Below are 17010 nucleotides of genomic sequence, written 5' to 3' on the forward strand. Positions count from 1 at the left end.
ATTTCTCGCGTAACCCACTCTATTTTTTTTTAAATTATTGAACGGCTCGGATCGTCCGTGCGGGGTCCGAAGTGGACCGTCACGGCGTTCGGGGGCCGGCCACCGCATTTTGCCTTCGGTGGCCGTAGACTTTAAATGCATTCAACGTACACGCGGTCGTGTGAGCCCCACATTTATGTAAGGGATCACGGATGATGTTGTGGTTGAATTCTTGTGTGCCTAAACTTTTTGTTTTCACAAAATAAAATTTATGAAAAAATAAAAGATGTGAGTCCCACAATTTTCTTGCGAATTAAATCGACTTAAATTTTTATTTAAAAAGTCAGATATTCACGTACTTTCCTTTCTTTGCAACTAGACGGACCTACTTGTACAGTATATAAAAAGAAAGATGCCCTTGTATCAATCACCTCATATCATATCCGGAAAATCAAACAACAACCCCTCAGGAAAAAAGACATCATCCCCCAGGATCCTCACCCATTTTGTCCGGATAAACGGAAAAAAGAAAAAGAGAAGAAAAAAAAAAACCATCTGAATTTCTCATCTCGGAAAAAATGGAGGAAAACTCGACCAACGTAGCCGAAGCCGAACGCCTCCTCCGAATCTCCGAGAAGCTCCTGCAGGGCCGGGACTTCAACGGGTCCAGGGACTTCGCGATCCTGGCCCAGGAGGCCGACCCGTTCCTCGACGGCACCGACCAGATCCTCGCCGTCGCCGACGTTTTGATAGCGTCGGAGAGGCGGATCAACAACCACCGCGACTGGTACGCCATCCTCCAGCTCGATCGGCGCTCCGACGACCTCGATCTCATCAAGAAGCAGTACCGCCGGCTCGCCCTCCTCCTCCACCCCGACAAGAACAAATTCCCCTTCGCCGACGCCGCGTTCCGTCTCGTCGCCGATTCCTGGGCAGTCTTTTCGGACCCGCGAAGGAAATCGCTGTACGATAACGAACTCAGCATACTCGGAAAGGTCGATCTCGTCGGCTCGAGGAGCGACGGGGGATTTCAGCAGCAGAAGTTGCCGGTGAGACGCGGCGGAGGTAGCGGCGGCGGGGGCGGAGACGACGACGACGTCGAGGAGGTGGCGTCGTCGAGCTTCTGGACGGTTTGCCCGTACTGTTACAACCTGTACGAGTACGCTAGGGTTTACGAGGACTGTTGCCTGAGGTGTCAGAACTGCCAGAGGGCGTTTCACGGCGTCACGATCCCGACGTTACCGCCGCTGGTGGCGGGGAGGGAGGCGTACCACTGCTGCTGGAGCTTCTTCCCGGTGCCGTCCGCGATCGCGAATTCGCAGGGCGTGAAAAAGGCGGCCGTGACGGTCACCGATCGGCAGCCACAGCCGCGGTCGGTGTTTTCGAACACCGGGGCGGGCGGAATGAGTGGCGGCGGCAGTGATGGGTTTGTAGATTTTTCGCAGGGAAATGATCAGGCACAGAAGAAGAGGGGTAGGCCTAGGAAAAATGTACATCCTTGGTAGCTTTGTTAGAATTTCTAACAAGAGGGAGGAGATTGTTCAAGGGAATGGCTATGCATGTGTGAGGGGATATGAGGAGAGGGAGGAAAACAAAAACCCATTTTGGTAGGAGTTTTAGGAGACTGAAGCTGCTCAAATTTGGCATTTAAGCTGAGGTATTGTAGTAGTAGTTGTTGTTTGTAGAATTTGGTTTTCTTTTTTTCTTTTATGTTTTAATTTATGCTGACCATGCTATAGGTGAGTGTAATTTTCAATGAGCAAGGATGTGATGTTGTTGGCTATTGAATCAGGTTGTAGTTTTGCTGAATTATGCTACATTCTTTGGATGTCAACGGAGAAAACTTTCTAGGTCATTGTCACCTATAGCACATTTAACAAAGTTTTAATCAGGTTGTACAACTTTCGTTTGCTGGAAATCAGGTTGTACTGTTGTGGTGGTATAGATGAGTTGCTCAAGAAACAGGGATTACTCTTGTACTGTGCATGTGGTTTTATTATTATCGATTGATGAAGTTTATGAGTTGGGGTAATAGTTGCCAGCATTAGAGCATCTACACTTGTGCATGCCATTGCCAAGAATCGGCTTGCTGTAGTGTCGTTTTACCGTTTCTTAGCGACTTTGTACCATCTGTTCAATGCTACTACTCCTTTTTTTACTGTTGGGAAAGAAAACAAGGAAGATCAAGAGTCAAGACTACTGATGGTTATGTCGTCATTTTAACAAAGCCATTTGTCGTGTCAAATTTTGACATAAAAATGGCTTTGACAAGAATTTTCTCTACCAGTGGAGCTGCACTTTTGCTGATTTCAGCCAAATTTTGACAATGGCGAGGGATTTACCAATCCAGTGTAGATATAGCTCTTAGATTTGTTGTATGTCTTATGTGTAACATTTCGGAAGCCTGTTTCGATCTTGATTTGTCTCTTTGTTAACTATGTTGGAGTTCACGGCAGGGGCTCGGGGCATCACCCCGAAACCTAGACAGCTGTATTACGGTAATTGGTAATGTTAAACCCGAAAATGTAAACTCATTTTGTATGCAACAGTTGAAGTTCATCCGCTACATAGTGGAAATCGGTGTGAGTCGTGGATTTACCTAATTAAACAATTGGGGAACCACATGAAAATCTTGGTGTCTTTTCTTTTGTGTTCTTGCTTGATTTGCTTTTTGTGTGATTGTGTGTTGGGTCGAATCTGCACGCAATGATCACTATCATCAGCAATCATACTGCTGTAAACTTTTATTATCGTTCCCTTTGGAAAATCTCGTCTAGATGATTTTCCCCGTATAGATAGATGAGTTGCTCGAAGAAGACTTCCTCCATACATTTTGTTGGACGGGAAGTTGCAAGCAGGAGGTTCATCTTTATGCCATATTGCTTTAGTTGCATTGGTTTCTTTACCACATTCATGTTGTTAGATGTTGACTTCGGTACTGTGATGGTAACTAAACATGTCAAATGGCATTACATTCGGTACTTTGCAGTTTGCAACATAGTACATGCCCAAACATCAAGTTTGTCTTGTGTTTTTTTTTGTTTCGTCCCAAGTTTAAGTTGTTTCCCTTTTCTGCTGATCGGGACCAGCGAGTATTGGCTTTAGATGTTTTCAATCCCTAATGTTGTACGCGTCATGTTGTATTTTTCTCCCATGCCCTTGAAATTTTATGCTCTGGACAAAGCCTACTTGCTCTGGACTGTTGCATTCCTGATTTAAGAACTTCTATGCCAAGTCATTTTAAGTTTCTTTTTAAACTATGTTTTGGTGCTTTATCTCCTTTGCACTCCTATGGTTATTATCCGGGGAATGGACCACCAACAACTCGAGAGGGGTTATTATACATGAAACTATAGTGGACTATGGTACTTGGGAAGTCAATTTGGGCATGACCCTGTGACATTCATTATTAATAGTACAGTACTAGTTTGGTGTAAATAGCACAGGAGTCAGACTGCAGTGCTAGGGTCTTTGATAGGGCTTTAGATATTCTTGGTGGTTAGGATTCTATTCACGGAAAGTCTAAGCTTACCGACCCAATATCCCGATCGGAATTCCTGACGCCCCGCCGGGCACATTCCGGCCACCGGACGGTCGATCCAAGCCGTCCAAAATTTTTATAAAAAAAAAACCGAGTGGGATTGCGAGGGAATAAACGTCATCCGATGTGTGTAGATGACTGATCCAAACAATCGTTTTTTGTGTTTGGATCGGCCAAAAATGGAGTGCCTGGATCGGCCACCTACATACGTCGGATGCCGTTTATTCTCGCAAAAGCCCACTTTGGTTTTTTTTTTTAGAAGTTTTGGATGGCTCGAATTGGCCATCCGGTGGCCGGAGTGTGCCCGGCGGGGCTTCGGGATTCCTCCCGTTGGGAACTGTAGCACCACTCTTCTATTTAAGGGTATTTTGGATTCCGTGATTTTTTATTTTATTTTAACTCAAGTGTCCCATGTCCGGGCTAGTTTTTCTGCACATCGACTAATCCTGAGGGACCAAACACACTGCTTATTTGCGGGGAGCCAAAATAAAACTGTGTATGGACTGGCTTAAAAAAAGTTGATAGCATGGATTCTTAGGCTTTTCCGACACTTTTAGCAGTTGTTTTTACACACTACATTTTCCATCATTCTAAGCTTTTTTGTTTTTCATGTCTTGTCTTCTCCTAAGTTGTTTCCTTCCAATGTTACCTATGAAGCTCATTCCTTTGATCCAAGAACGAAATTAAAAGATTTTGTTAGACGGGGACCTAATAGCCTTGATTCTAACAAAAAAAAATTGAGAGCAGAAAGTCCTATCAACAACTGGTCTGTATTACGGTAATTGGTAATGTAAACTCTTTGGCCTCCACTTTCCACACCCTTGTGATTTATGACTCGTTTGTTTGCGGTTAAAATTTTGGAAGGAATAATGGGATTTACTGTAATATGCAAACCTGGCCCGAATCAAGGTAGAGCCACGGACGGAGGGAAAGGGGGGCACGTGCCGCCGCTTGAAACTAAAATAATTTTGTTATATTTTCGTATATTTTGCATAATTATAAAATTAAGTGTGCTACTACATGTAAACAAGTGCATATATCTTGAAAATATACATATAAAACTAATTTTACGTTACAATTTCGTCATATGGTGCATTTATACTTGTTAATTTTTGAACTATTTGTCTTCTTGGATCGATTCTTTTTTAATTGTACTTATTTTTAACCTTCTAATAGCAATATTTTAAAATAATATCATTAATAAAACTATATCGATCATTCTAAAACTTGTAGATGTTCACGTAGAACATACTCTTAAATTTTGTCTGAGATTTTGTGCTTATTTTTACATAATTTAAGTGAAAGTATGTGTTATATATTTTGTAGTTTGTATTGCATGCCTTAATTATGTAACGATCTTATCGTGGTTAACTAGAAAAATAAATTTCCGCCACTATGATTAACAAGATTTAACAAAATGCCTCCACTAAACGACATTTTTGAATCCGTCCCTGGGTAGAGCCAGTTAAGTGGGGCCATTTCTACACCTGGGTTTATTTTTCTTCGAACGAACAGTCAAGAACAAGCTGATAAGAACAATGAATTGAAATGGGTTCTCTCCCTCTGGATTCATTTTTTTCTTTTTTCAAAGCGCAACTCTAATAATATGGCCTGGTTGAACTCGAATCGGCCATCAAGGGATCGACTGTCCCAGGTCGGAGTCTCCTCTGACAAACTCGAATCGGCCTGGCTGATCTGTTATGACTTGATTGTCTAGCCCTCCACTGCAACGTCTCCTGTGGCGAACTCGATGACCATCAGAGTGGTAGTTTCCGGCGCGGAATTAGTACAGCCTCAAAGTCTTTCGGTAAAAAATTCAAGGCCGAGATAAGTTTTCGACACCTGAATATGTTTTCGGCGCCTCAAGCGTGTCTAAAACTTGGAGATATGTATATTCGGGAAATTACATATCTGGGAAGGGAAAATCAAACAAACACCGGATATATTCGCTAATGCTAAAGAAACCGATGAGGCACACCGACGGTCGCGCGGGGTTCATTTAAATCAAAAAAATGATTTTTGGATTGAGCACCTATACACATTAAATACCGTTGTTTCTCACGTAGAGCCATTCATTTTTTTTTATAGAATTTTTAAATGGCTCGAATCTACTGTCCGGTGGCCGGAATGGGTCCCGCAAAGCTATCAGTGTGCCTCGTTGTTTTCCGCAGCACTCTCCAGATATGTTTAACCCAGATTTTTATATCCGCGGCTCCTATATCCCTCAACAAATAGGAGGCGGGGACTGCTGTCCCCTTGGGGAAGCAGCGTGCGCTGCTGTGTCCGAATTTTGGATCCACTTCGGTCTCGCTCCAATGATCAAAAGCGTTCACTTCGTAGAGCTCGTCGAGTAGAACAACCATGCAAAAAATTAGCTTAATTGGATATCATTAAGTGCCTGATTGGAACCCATATGACTCTCAGTCCATGGGTTACAATGGATTTGATCCAGTGTTTCGGATCCATTGTTTTCAAGATAAAAAAGTTCCAATTAGACACTTAATGACATCCAATTAAGCTGAGTTTTTGCATAATTGTTTAACTCGACGAGCTCTACGAAGTGAACGCTTCCGATCATTAGAGCGAGACCGAAGTAGGCCCAGAATTCGAGCACAACAGCGCGTTGCTGCCCCAAAGGGCCAGCAGCCCCCCGCCCCCCGACAAATAGGCCCTGAATGCTTGGGGCTCACTTGGAAATAAATGTGATATATGCACCGAATATAAAGCTGCACAAGTATGTTGGTATTCTTTCTCCTCTCTGTATTCACCTGGAGCTGCAAATGAACCGAGCTGTTCGTGAACTATTCGAGACTTGACTTGATCAAAGCTCGTTCGAGTCGGGAACTAAACGAATTGAACTTGAGCCTCGATTTAGGCTCGTTCAACAAATGAACTGAACTTGACAGTGTTAGGCTTGATGAGGCTCATGAACCTTCAGTATTTGTATATATCTCACCAGAACTTCATATGTAACCCTGAATATGTATGAACTTTTACAAGTACACAATGAATTTTTTTTAATTACATTGTATGGGACGCGAGGGGCTGCTGTCCCAATTTTGGGGCCCATTGCGGTCTCACTCCGATGATTTGAATCGTTCACTTTGTAGAGCTCGTCGAGTAGAACCACTATGCAAAAAATCAGCTTAATTGGATATCATTAAGTACTTGATCGGAGCCCATATAACTCTGAGTCCATGGGTTACAGTGAATTTGATTCAGTGTTTCGGATCCATTCTTTTTAAGATAAAAAGGTTCCGATCAGGTACTTAATGATATCCAATTAAGCTGATTTTTTGTATAGTTGTTCTACTCGCTGAGCTCTACAAAGTGAACGATTCAGTTCATCGGAGCGAGACCGGGATAGACCCCAAAATGGGGTGCAGCAGCCCCCCTCCCTCCCATTGTATGCGTATGAACTTTTATGAGTACAATAAACATAAATTTGAGTATGCTTTTATAATTTTATATATGTATGGATTTTTTTATGGATGCAACAAATATTTTATTTGTAGTTGTAGCCTCTATGAGAGCATAAATATTTACTAATATTTTTGACTTGTTAAGGCTCGTAAACAAGTTAGAGTTTGAATCAAACCTAGGCAAGCTTGGCTCGAGTTCTACTCGTCAAATTTTCATTGAGCTTGAGCTTGGTTCGAGTTCGCTTAAAAACTTAATGAACGAACCTGAACATTTTTAAAGCTCGGCTTGATTCGTTATAGCCCTATTCACCTCAACGCACGTGAGTGGTTTCGTGAAGGAGAAAATATTTATGCACACCTTACCAAGGATGAAATCAAGGGGTTTAGTGGCGGCGGCCACCAAGACAAAATTTTTAGAAAATATAATTATTATATGTAAAAAAAATAAATTATCTCCAACTTATATAGTCTCGCCACCGCTAGATTTTTTTTCTTATTTTTTTGTCATATACTAGTCCTAAATCTTCTTTCTTTCTTTCTTTTTTTCAAGAAAGAATACTCAAAAATGAAATAATATTAAGGATGAGGTGTAATTAATGAAAAAGAACTCCACGCTTTAATTGTAAAACAACTTAACCTAAAAAATTAAAGTTAGTCTTTTTTCGTATTTCATGTGCAAATGACAAACATCATTTACTATAATTTTTGTTATGTTATTTTAATTTTTTTAGAGTCGATAACTATTAATATTGTAATGCAACTTTCTTTTTTAGTATACATTTCGTCACTACTAGAGATAAAATTCTGATTCCGTCCCTGCACCTTGCGAACATTACCGCAGTCGAGCTGTGATTCCAGCGGAGCAGGGTGTGATGATGTTTCCCATTGTTGATCATACTGGATGGTGGTCCTACCGGAGAAATTTTTGGGTGACAAGTGGGTACCACGTGACGGTACCCGTTGGCAATCTCAACTGTCAAAATATGTTTTGAACGGTCCGAATTTTAAAAAAAAAAGAGGGGGGAGAGAGAGAAGTGGGGTGAGAAGAGAGAGAATAAATCCAAACCATCAAAATACTTTTAGACAGCTAAGATCGTTGACAAGGGACCTTGTATATGGTACCGCCCGGCACCCAAAAGCTTCTCGTCCTACAGAATAAGTTTGGGACAGTGAAACCAATTTAAGATGGTGATAATGCGTCCGTGTACAAAATTATTTCTTGATTAAAGATATATAATCACATGATTTTAATTCATCTCGAAGATGGAGTGGATTCACCATGTCTCCTTTGCAGCTCTAGGGGGCGATTAGCATAATTTATTATAGTAGTACTGAATTATTTTTATAAAATTTTATCTTACATAAATTTTTGTGGAATTTTCATCTGAGTTTTATAGATTATTGGTTTGTGTTGAGGAGTATAATTTAAAAATTAAAAAGTTATGGAAAAAAAACTTGAAAAAGTTCATTAAACGCAAAAATACTCAAAAAAAGATTATTATCACCTTTACCTTTTGGATTATCTTTTCAAAATTGCTCACAATGATAAAGTTAGCAATATTGATCTAAAATATGGCTCGCAATGATATAATTAAACTTAACAATCCCTTAACTAATAACAGAATTTTGGCATATTAAGATAACCAAAACTAGCAACCCTTTCTTTTTGAATAATGAAATTTAATGGTGACCACACTCTTTTTTCCTTTCTTTCTCTTCCTCCCTGCTCTCTCATCACTATTTCAATGGATTCATACACTTACATTTATTCTCAACTCTCTCTATCTTCCTCTACCAACAGTGAGTAACAAGGCCTCCGTAACTTGTACTACTTCTAGTAGAAAGTTAAATCTCACCACCACTCGACACCCAGTAAATTTTCTTTTTTTGCGGTCAAACGGAAATTTAACGCAGTAAGATTTTGTTCGGTTAAATAATTCATCCTTGATTATTTTTTTATCTTTATTCAAATATTTTTTCACATTTGTTAGTTTTTCATCAATTTTTTGAGGACTATTGCTTCATCATGATGAAATGAATCTAAAAAGTGAAACATTATGACCGAAACCCAATTTTTTTAAATAAAGACAAAAATAAGCCAATTTTTTTCGTCTTTATTAAAAATAATTGGATTTTGATAATAATTTTTTACTTTTTAGATTTCTTTCTTCATGATGAAGTAATAATTTGACAAAAAAACTAACAAATGCAATTTTTTAAATAAAGATAAAAAATAATCCAAAATGAATTATTTAGCCTAATAGGCCTAAATTTTCGTCCATCAAGATTTCAAACTGAAATAGTGTCCTTTGGTGGGACCCAAGCAGTGGCGGATCTAGAGATTTTCTTAAGATGGGTCACTCCTTTAAAACCGGCTCTATACATTTAAAAGTTGTAGGCGAACACACATCAATTTTTATTATTCAATTTGAAAATGAGTATATAATATATCACATATTTTTTAGTTAGTGTTAATTAATTTTGAGCTAACATAAAAAATAAACAAACTATAAAAATAAGCATTTTGTTTATTTTTACGTAGAACTTATAGTTATCCTAATTGATTTGTGTGGCAAATAAGCATTTTGTTTATTTTCAAAAAATATCCCTAGATTCTCTGTAGATTCCCCCTACTTCCAACATTTCTCTCTCTATCTTTCTATACTTATTATCCCTACCATTTTTCAAAAAACTTTTCAAAACCCGAACCAAACAACACAACATAAATATATATTACTTCCTCAAACTTGGGAGCCCTCCTTTGCAGCCCTATTTTCAGCTGGGTCACGTGGCCCATCTGGGCCTACACTGGATCTGTCCCTGGACCCAGAGCTACCCGATGAACGGCAAATTCTAAAATACTTTTTTAAAAAATAAGTATTTTTATTTCACATTTTTAAACTAAAAAATAATATAAATAAAAATAAATTTTCTCGATTTTTTGGTATCGTTCAAAAGATCTCAATAAGATTTTTCAAATAAGATAAATATTACATATTTTTAAATTTTAATAAACTCATTATTTTAAACTTAAAATTACTTTAAAAAAAATAGTAATCCAAACCGGTCTCAAAGCATGGAATTTGAATAAAATGAAGAAAATCGAAAGGTAACTCGGTGGGGGTGGGGTGGGCATCGATCAATGAGCGAAGACAAAGCGTCTGACGTCTCCAATTTGTAAATTGCTTTTCCCACCCCCCTGACACCACACCCCTCCCGGTCCCATACCTTTTTTCCGCTTTTACCCTCCCTCAGCCCTTTTAATTACCTTTCTCCGCCATTTTAATTGGCGCTGGGCTCTGCTACCCCTAAACGGCAACGTTTGGGTTAAAAAAAATTCTCATTATCAATTTTGCAATCCTATGGAGCAGAAATGTAATTATGAGAGCCTTAAAGACAAAATTTGATTATATCTCTTTAGAATAATATGATCAAAATAAAAAGATCTTCACACCAGTTCAAACGCATTAAAAATTGAACTACTTAATTTTTTAACCATATTTTTTAATATATTAACGGTATAAAAAAAATTAAAACAAAAAATTAAAAATTAAGCACGCAAATTTTCACTCCGTTTGAATCGGTGCAAAGATCTTGTTATTCTGATTATATCGACAAGATCTTTGCACCGATTCAAACGGAGTGAAAATTTAAGCACTTAATTTTTTTAGACCGTTTATATATATAAAAAATATGATTAAAAAATTAAGTGCTTCAATTTTTAATGCATTTGAAGGGGTGTGAAGTTTTTTTTATTTTGATCATACTATTTTAATTTATTTCTTTATTTAATTACTCATATCTTTTTAAAGCCTTTCAACAAAACACCTTAAGACTTATTTTTTTAGTTCTAAGACTCTTAGGATGTCCATCGAAAAGCCTTGGAACCAAAAATTTATTATGACTATTTAGGATGAAATGATCAGAAAAAATAATATCTTTGCACTGGTTCAAACAGATTGAAAATTGAAACACTTATTTTCGTAACTATATTTTTTAATCTATAAAGGACAAAAAAAAGAAAAATAAAACAGTCGTATAAACATGATCAATTGAAACATTTTTTTTTCTTAATTACTTTATAAAACCTAGAATTAGATTTGAATCTATTATTATTAAAGAGAAAAAAAATTCAAACTAGAAAGAAAGAAAAAGAAATAAAATGAAAAAAAAATCAAACTGGAAAGAAAAGGAAAAAAAAAGAAAGAAAGAAAGAAACTGTAAAGAAAGAAAGAAAGAAAAGGAAGAGAGAGAGAGAGAGGCGAGGGTAATTCCGGAAAAGGGGAGGTGGGGCCGGGGGGTGTGTGTCAGGGGAGGGGGGAATAGCAGCTCTCCTCCAATTTAAACCAGCTCACCATTCGAGAGCACCCCCTCCACTCACTCACTCTCTCTCTCTCTCTCTCTCTCTCGAAATTTAGAGAGAGAAGTCTGTGGAGTCTGGAGTGGAGTTTTCTCGCTCTCCAGCTCAACCCAACGAGGCCAACACTCCTACATGTAAGTTTTCTCTCTCTCCTCACCTTTACCGTTGCTGTTTTTACTTCTGAAACCGAGTCTGGATGGAGCAGTGGAAAGCCCCGCTGTTTTGAATGGGGATGATCTCCTCAAATTTTTTTTGGAACTGTTCTCTTCGTTTTTGCACTCTTCGTCTTCACATTGTTTGTCTTCCATGTGTTGTAGTGAAGGAATTGAAGATTAATTTGTTCTTCGCCAACAAAATGTTCAACAATCACATGAATAGAATGATAGATAGAACCAGGGAATTTCATTCCCTATTTAACTTTCTAGGGCACGTTTTTGTGTTTGTGTGCAAGTAGAAGCATTTGATCGCTACTTTCTCAAATGTACTTTGCTCCTGTTTTGAGTCCTTTTGCTTTGTTAAAATGCTAGCTTGAACTCCTCAATCTGTTTCCCCCGAGAACTTCCGATCACGGATTAGGAGTCAAAATAAGTAAATAAGCTAGTGAGCGTACTTATCAAAAAAAGAAGAAGAAAAGCTAGTGACCGAGGGTTACTAAACGGGCCCTGAAAAATGGTCAGACGGCATATGTGTGTCGCGAAACTAAGGAGTAAAGTACATTACACGACAGCAGCTATAGGAGTTATTTCATGGGGGTCAATGAAGAACTCACAGTGTTGTGCTCTTACTTGTATCTATCTTTCCTTTCAATAGTTAAAGGAAAAAATTTGAGTTTGCCATGTTACAATAAGCAAGAACATTGGTAGGTTCATAGGATCGTTTTTATAGAAGGAATGCTAGTAAATTGACTTCTACAGCTGGCCTGAATGAGTTTTTGTTGCACCATAGTTACGTGGTCAATAATATTAAACCAATCAATACTTATTGATCCACTGAACTTCCAAATTCGTGTTCTGGGCCTCTGGCACTTAGCAAATTACGTTTGCCATTGTCATTGAGACGGGGTTCAACTTCTTTATATGTCGGGGTCAATTATGCCTTGAATCACATGTAACCATATTATTATTGTTATTTTTTGGCTCAGTACATAGAACTATGGTTTTTATGTATAGAATTGCGTTTTTATGTCAGTGGTTTCAATTGAACCCCCACAAGCATCAATGTAGACATTGTAGAGCTTTTCTTATGAGTTAAATGACTTGGACTCTCTCCAGGTGGGACATGCACTGTGTCTAGAAGATGGTAATCATGTTCGTTTTCATAGGTTGACGGTGTAGAAAAGAATATAGGTTGGAAAATAGTGACCATTTGCTAAACTTAGTAGTTCTGGTAAAGTTATTGTTCACTAGATTGTTTGATATAGTAGTACCTGAAAGTTATGCCCTAAACTCACCGTCCATAGGCCTTCCTTTTAGAAGCTATGTTTTGGAAGAACAGTGAGAAAATTCCACTCGTTTGGTAAAATTTTCTTTAGAATGCTAAGCTGGCTGAAAAAAAGAGGTTATGTTGGAGCTACTTCGAGAGGCTGAAGTTTTCCAGGTGGAAAGCCCCTTTACGGAGATATATTTGGGTAGTCGAATAAACCTCAAGGACAAATTTCTTTTGGAAAACATTCCTAGTATTACCAAAAAAACCCTCCAATTTCTGTTGTTGCACCTTTGGTTTCAACTAACTCAATTGGAATTGAAACTATCTTCAACTGTCGTGATGAGCTGGTTATCTGTATCTTTTGAATCGTTCGTTGAATCGCTTGACCTAATGCCCTAAATTAAGTTGCTTCAGCGTGCCTCATCTCAGCTTGATGCTGTAATGTGTGAGACTTTCATATGACATATACTGATATGCCTCACAGTGTTCTTCACTCGTCAAATCTATTTTGGAAAACATTCCTAGTACTTCCATAAAACCTCCAATTCTCTTGTTGCATCTTCGGGTTCAACTCTCACTCAACTAGAATTGAAGCTATCTTTAACTGTTGTGATGAGCTGGTTATCTGCATCTTTTGAATCGTTCCTTTGACCTAATGCCCTTAAATAAATTGCTTGAGTGTGCCTTATCTGAGCTTGGTGCTGTAATGTGTAAGACTTTATATGACATCCTGATATGCCTCACACAGTGTCCGTCACACATCAGCCCCAAATTCCGGTTGGCCTGCCATTTTTGTTCACTAAGATTGCTGGGAGTTCCTGACATGTTTGGAACATGTGCGACAAGTGTAAGACAATGAGCTTAAACATGATTTGGTGGAGGAATAAGAGTGCCAAAAAGAATAAGTCCTTGCATTACAAATTTACATCCCTGCGAAATTCACTGACACCTTCTGAAAATTGTGGCTGGGAATGTCTGCTGAACCATGAAAAGGTATCTATGATGGGCGGTGATTGTGTCAAGTATGTGCTTTCTTGCAGCACATGTATAGTTAAGGTGGAGCATCCTCATCACTGAGATTTCTGGTATCCAACCAGTTAGCTTTGGAGTTACCCCAATCTGTTGGGTCTTGTTATGCAGCTTGTAATGGTAATCCATAAGATTAAAAATGTATCTTAGGTCTAGGTTTTCCCTTTATGCTCCGTCCAGATCTTTGTCTGACAGCAGTGTCTGATTGGTGCTTGCGAGCTCTAAAGAGATAGATAATAGATGAATGTGCTTGGTTTAGGATGTAATTGGTTTCCTTATGGTGTTTTCATTTATTTGGCTTTGGTATTCAATCTCCCCCTACTACATTATGCTTTGTTCGCTGGTGAATGTGTACAATATCGCATGGGGCATGTTATGTATATAGGTGGCATGCGAAATTGCTGGTTTATAGGAAGATCAACTTCTGATACTTATTGGTGCTTATTGGACTTGATCTCTATTCATCCGTACCCGAGTGCGTGTTCTATATGGGCACTTCACAAGTACAGGACTATTTGACTCCATATAACGTAGCAATGACTTAAAAACAAATGCTATCGATTTCAATTTTCCAATTTAACATTTTAAACTATAAGAACTCCTGTGTGGAACAAAATTCCACATTATATGCTTCATTGTCATGGAATGATGTGAAATCTGTGGCTTTTTGTATTTTCATGCTCAATTGGATCATTCAAGTGCAAAGGATAAGTTATGAAAAGAAAACGTCATTCTGCAAACGGAAGTTATGCTGACAAGGAAGATGGGGGTGGGGCTGCATGTAATCAAACAAGTAAGGAAGTCGTCTTAGGGGATCTAATATGGGTTAGTCTTCATGGATCATCATGGTGGCCTGCACAGGTATTTTGAAGGTTTTCTTTTTTGCAGTGTGTTATGCTGGAGCCAAGATTTGGCATTTGTGAATTTTGGCTCCTCAATTCCATGTTTGTGTTGTAGGTCTTTGATGATAATGCTGTGAGTCGGAGAAACAAACCGAGAAAAAGATCAACTGGAGAAGTTCTTGTTCGACTATACGGAAGCTATAAATAGTTATTCTTATGTTCCTGCATTGTTGTTTTTACCTTTTACTATCTTTGATGACATTTTTTTTTTTTGTTCATTTATGAGCTTTACTAACTCTTGCTTCATTCCTACAGCATGTATGTGGATCCTATAAAATGTCGCTCAGAGTTCGACAACGTAAATACCAGTATACAGCTCCAACCTCGTGAAGATTTTTTTCTTTAGTACAAAGAATATGCAGCTGAGTTTCTTCAGCTTTCGTGATTTATTTTACTCCGTCTAATAATAAATATATTTGAACTCAGATTCTCAAGCAAAAAAATGGCAACTATAGTGAAATATTTGAGAAAGCTCTTGAGCAGGTGGCATACATTTTCTTTCTCTTTTGTATCTCTTTAGCCAATGATTTGGTGTAAATTTTTAATAATCAATTTGGGGTGTAGGATCTTGGTCGTCTTAGATCTGGGAGAGGAAACACAAAGAAGGGATCCACATCGCAAGAACCGATTGAAAGAAGAATGAAAGTTATGCAACGACTTGGTCTGACTGCTCTTTCTGGATCTTTGTTCCGTCAGAATGGGCACATTGATCCAGACTTGTTGCCCTGCAGTTAACAGCCGCCCCTTCTTCTTTTTGTGATGGTATGATCCTTATTTTCTTGTTTTAAATTATGACTGAGTGGATACTGTAAAGTTTAGATGAAAAGTCTTGACAATTTGACTAAATTTAGCTCTGATTATGTGGTGCATTTGCTTTTTGGAAAATTACGCAATCAAGATGATAATTACGTATTCGCTATTCCCTATCTTCCCTGATTTCGTACCGGCTCCTATTTCAAGTTCTTTTGCATCTGATGCTTTATTCAATAGAGCATACTATTGTTCTTCCCTGCCAGTGACTTTCTGGTTAATTTGAAATATACTAATGAAGTTAATTTATATATTGTGTAGTTTTATGGAAGTTTTTGAGCTGCCTTGTTCAGGCTGGCCGTAGAGATTGATCGGAAGGCAAAAAGCCTCTTTTAGCAGTATCAAGAATGGACGGCACCCCAAGTTTTGGCCTGCAATACGAATATGCAACTATTATCCCTCATTTTGGAAGAGAAGATATGGCTCTGAGTGGGCGGGCGGGAGGGGGGTTTACTTCAGGCTGACCTTATGTAATAGTAAACCTAAATGTTTTGTGAAAATACAAAGGTAGAACTTATTATTCTGGTGTTTCGAGTGTTCAAATGCTCATTTTCTTGTTGGTTTGGATCACAGAAACCGTAATTATTTGGTAGGGGTTTGGGGTCGACAAAATCTTGCCGAGATGATTGTGATGTTTTCTTACATTGCATGTTTTGCAGCTATGCTCGTCTTGCGTAGAACTTTGGAGTCCAAGAAGCATATCCATGTTTCAGGTTCACATAAATTCTGGTTCTTTAGAGCATCTCCATTAGACTCACTTCTTCTTCTTCTTCTTCTTTTTTCCCATTTTTCAGTCAGACTTTATGCTGTTAGAAATATTTTTCACATTTTGTTGTTCCATTGGATACCCTTTCTTTAAATGACATAACATTGCATAGATTATACTATCATAATACTCTGTGGGCCTGTTTAATTGGGAGGATTAAGGATGGGATTAAAATTGAAGGTTCAAATACTTGCTCCCGCTGCTAGAGAGAGAAACCTAGTGAGAGAAAGAAAATCTTCTGCAATTTGGGGGAGGGGGGCTGCCGCCTCCTCCCCACCCCACCCCCCCCACCCCCCCCCCCCCCCCCCCCCCCCCTCCTCCTCTCTTTCTCCTCTCAATCGGTGTATCTTTTCACCGGTTTGAAACTTTGAGAGCAAGAGATGTTGAGTTCGTGGTGATCAAGCTTTGGGTTCTTCGACCTCCGGCCGGCAATTTGTGGGCTGGAATCGGCATGTCTCCCACCTTGTCTTCTCAAATCCGGCGTCAAGTGATTGTTGACGAGGTAATATTGGTGGGTTGGAGTTTGGGTTTGATGGGTTAGGGGTTTTTTTTTCCTGTTTTTTACTTTTCTTTTTTCTTCTGCCAATTAGTCCGGCTTTACCAGATGGTTCTTCTAGTGTGGGTTTGTATCGGTCTGGTTTCTCCAGATCCGATGGGTGTTGGTGGTGGGAGAATAAGTCTCCATGGTTTGGTTGGTGGAGTGGGTTTGGTGCGTGGCAGTATGTTGGGTTTCTCGGAGGTGGTACACTGTAGCCGTGGTTGCATTGTTTGACGGT

At 38.9% G+C, this 17010-nt stretch overlaps 2 protein-coding genes across 5 annotated transcripts; both read left to right on the top strand.

Annotated features, from left to right (window-relative positions):
• The first annotated feature begins 410 nt into the window (after positions 1–410).
• On the top strand, positions 411–1897 carry LOC131331375 (chaperone protein dnaJ 49-like). The gene has a single exon (XM_058365287.1). The coding sequence runs from the start codon at positions 558–560 to the stop codon at positions 1482–1484; it is 927 nt and encodes a 308-aa protein (XP_058221270.1). The 5' UTR covers positions 411–557; the 3' UTR covers positions 1485–1897.
• A 9435-nt stretch (positions 1898–11332) lies between these two features.
• LOC131331376 (PWWP domain-containing protein 4-like) lies at positions 11333–15988 on the top strand. 4 transcript variants are annotated; one of them, XM_058365292.1, is made up of 7 exons: positions 11448–11562; positions 11689–14617; positions 14714–14805; positions 14914–14956; positions 15085–15141; positions 15223–15420; positions 15741–15988. In XM_058365292.1, the coding sequence occupies exons 2-6, from the start codon at positions 14471–14473 to the stop codon at positions 15391–15393; spliced, it is 510 nt and encodes a 169-aa protein (XP_058221275.1). In that variant the 5' UTR covers positions 11448–11562; positions 11689–14470; the 3' UTR covers positions 15394–15420; positions 15741–15988. The 4 variants fall into 4 exon arrangements, with proteins under 4 accessions (XP_058221273.1, XP_058221275.1, XP_058221272.1 ...); XM_058365289.1 differs by having other exon boundaries at positions 11449–11562; positions 15762–15988; XM_058365288.1 differs by having other exon boundaries at positions 11450–11562; positions 15730–15988.
• Positions 15989–17010: the final 1022 nt, after the last annotated feature.

Source organism: Rhododendron vialii, chromosome 6a (genome assembly GCF_030253575.1).
Source record: "Rhododendron vialii isolate Sample 1 chromosome 6a, ASM3025357v1".
Taxonomy (NCBI): Eukaryota; Viridiplantae; Streptophyta; class Magnoliopsida; order Ericales; family Ericaceae; genus Rhododendron; species Rhododendron vialii.

What these genes read in the sequence shown, in the direction of transcription:
- LOC131331375 (XM_058365287.1), top strand. Translation starts at nt 558, where the DNA reads ATGGAGGAAAACTCGACCAACGTAGCCGAAGCCGAACGCCTCCTCCGA.
- LOC131331376 (XM_058365290.1), top strand. Translation starts at nt 14,471, where the DNA reads ATGAAAAGAAAACGTCATTCTGCAAACGGAAGTTATGCTGACAAGGAA. An exon ending in GTCGCTCAGAGTTCGACAAC is followed by an intron (nt 14,957 to 15,084) that starts GTAAATACCAGT and finishes ATTTGAACTCAG; the next exon opens with ATTCTCAAGCAAAAAAATGG. An exon ending in TTGAGAAAGCTCTTGAGCAG is followed by an intron (nt 15,142 to 15,222) that starts GTGGCATACATT and finishes TTTGGGGTGTAG; the next exon opens with GATCTTGGTCGTCTTAGATC.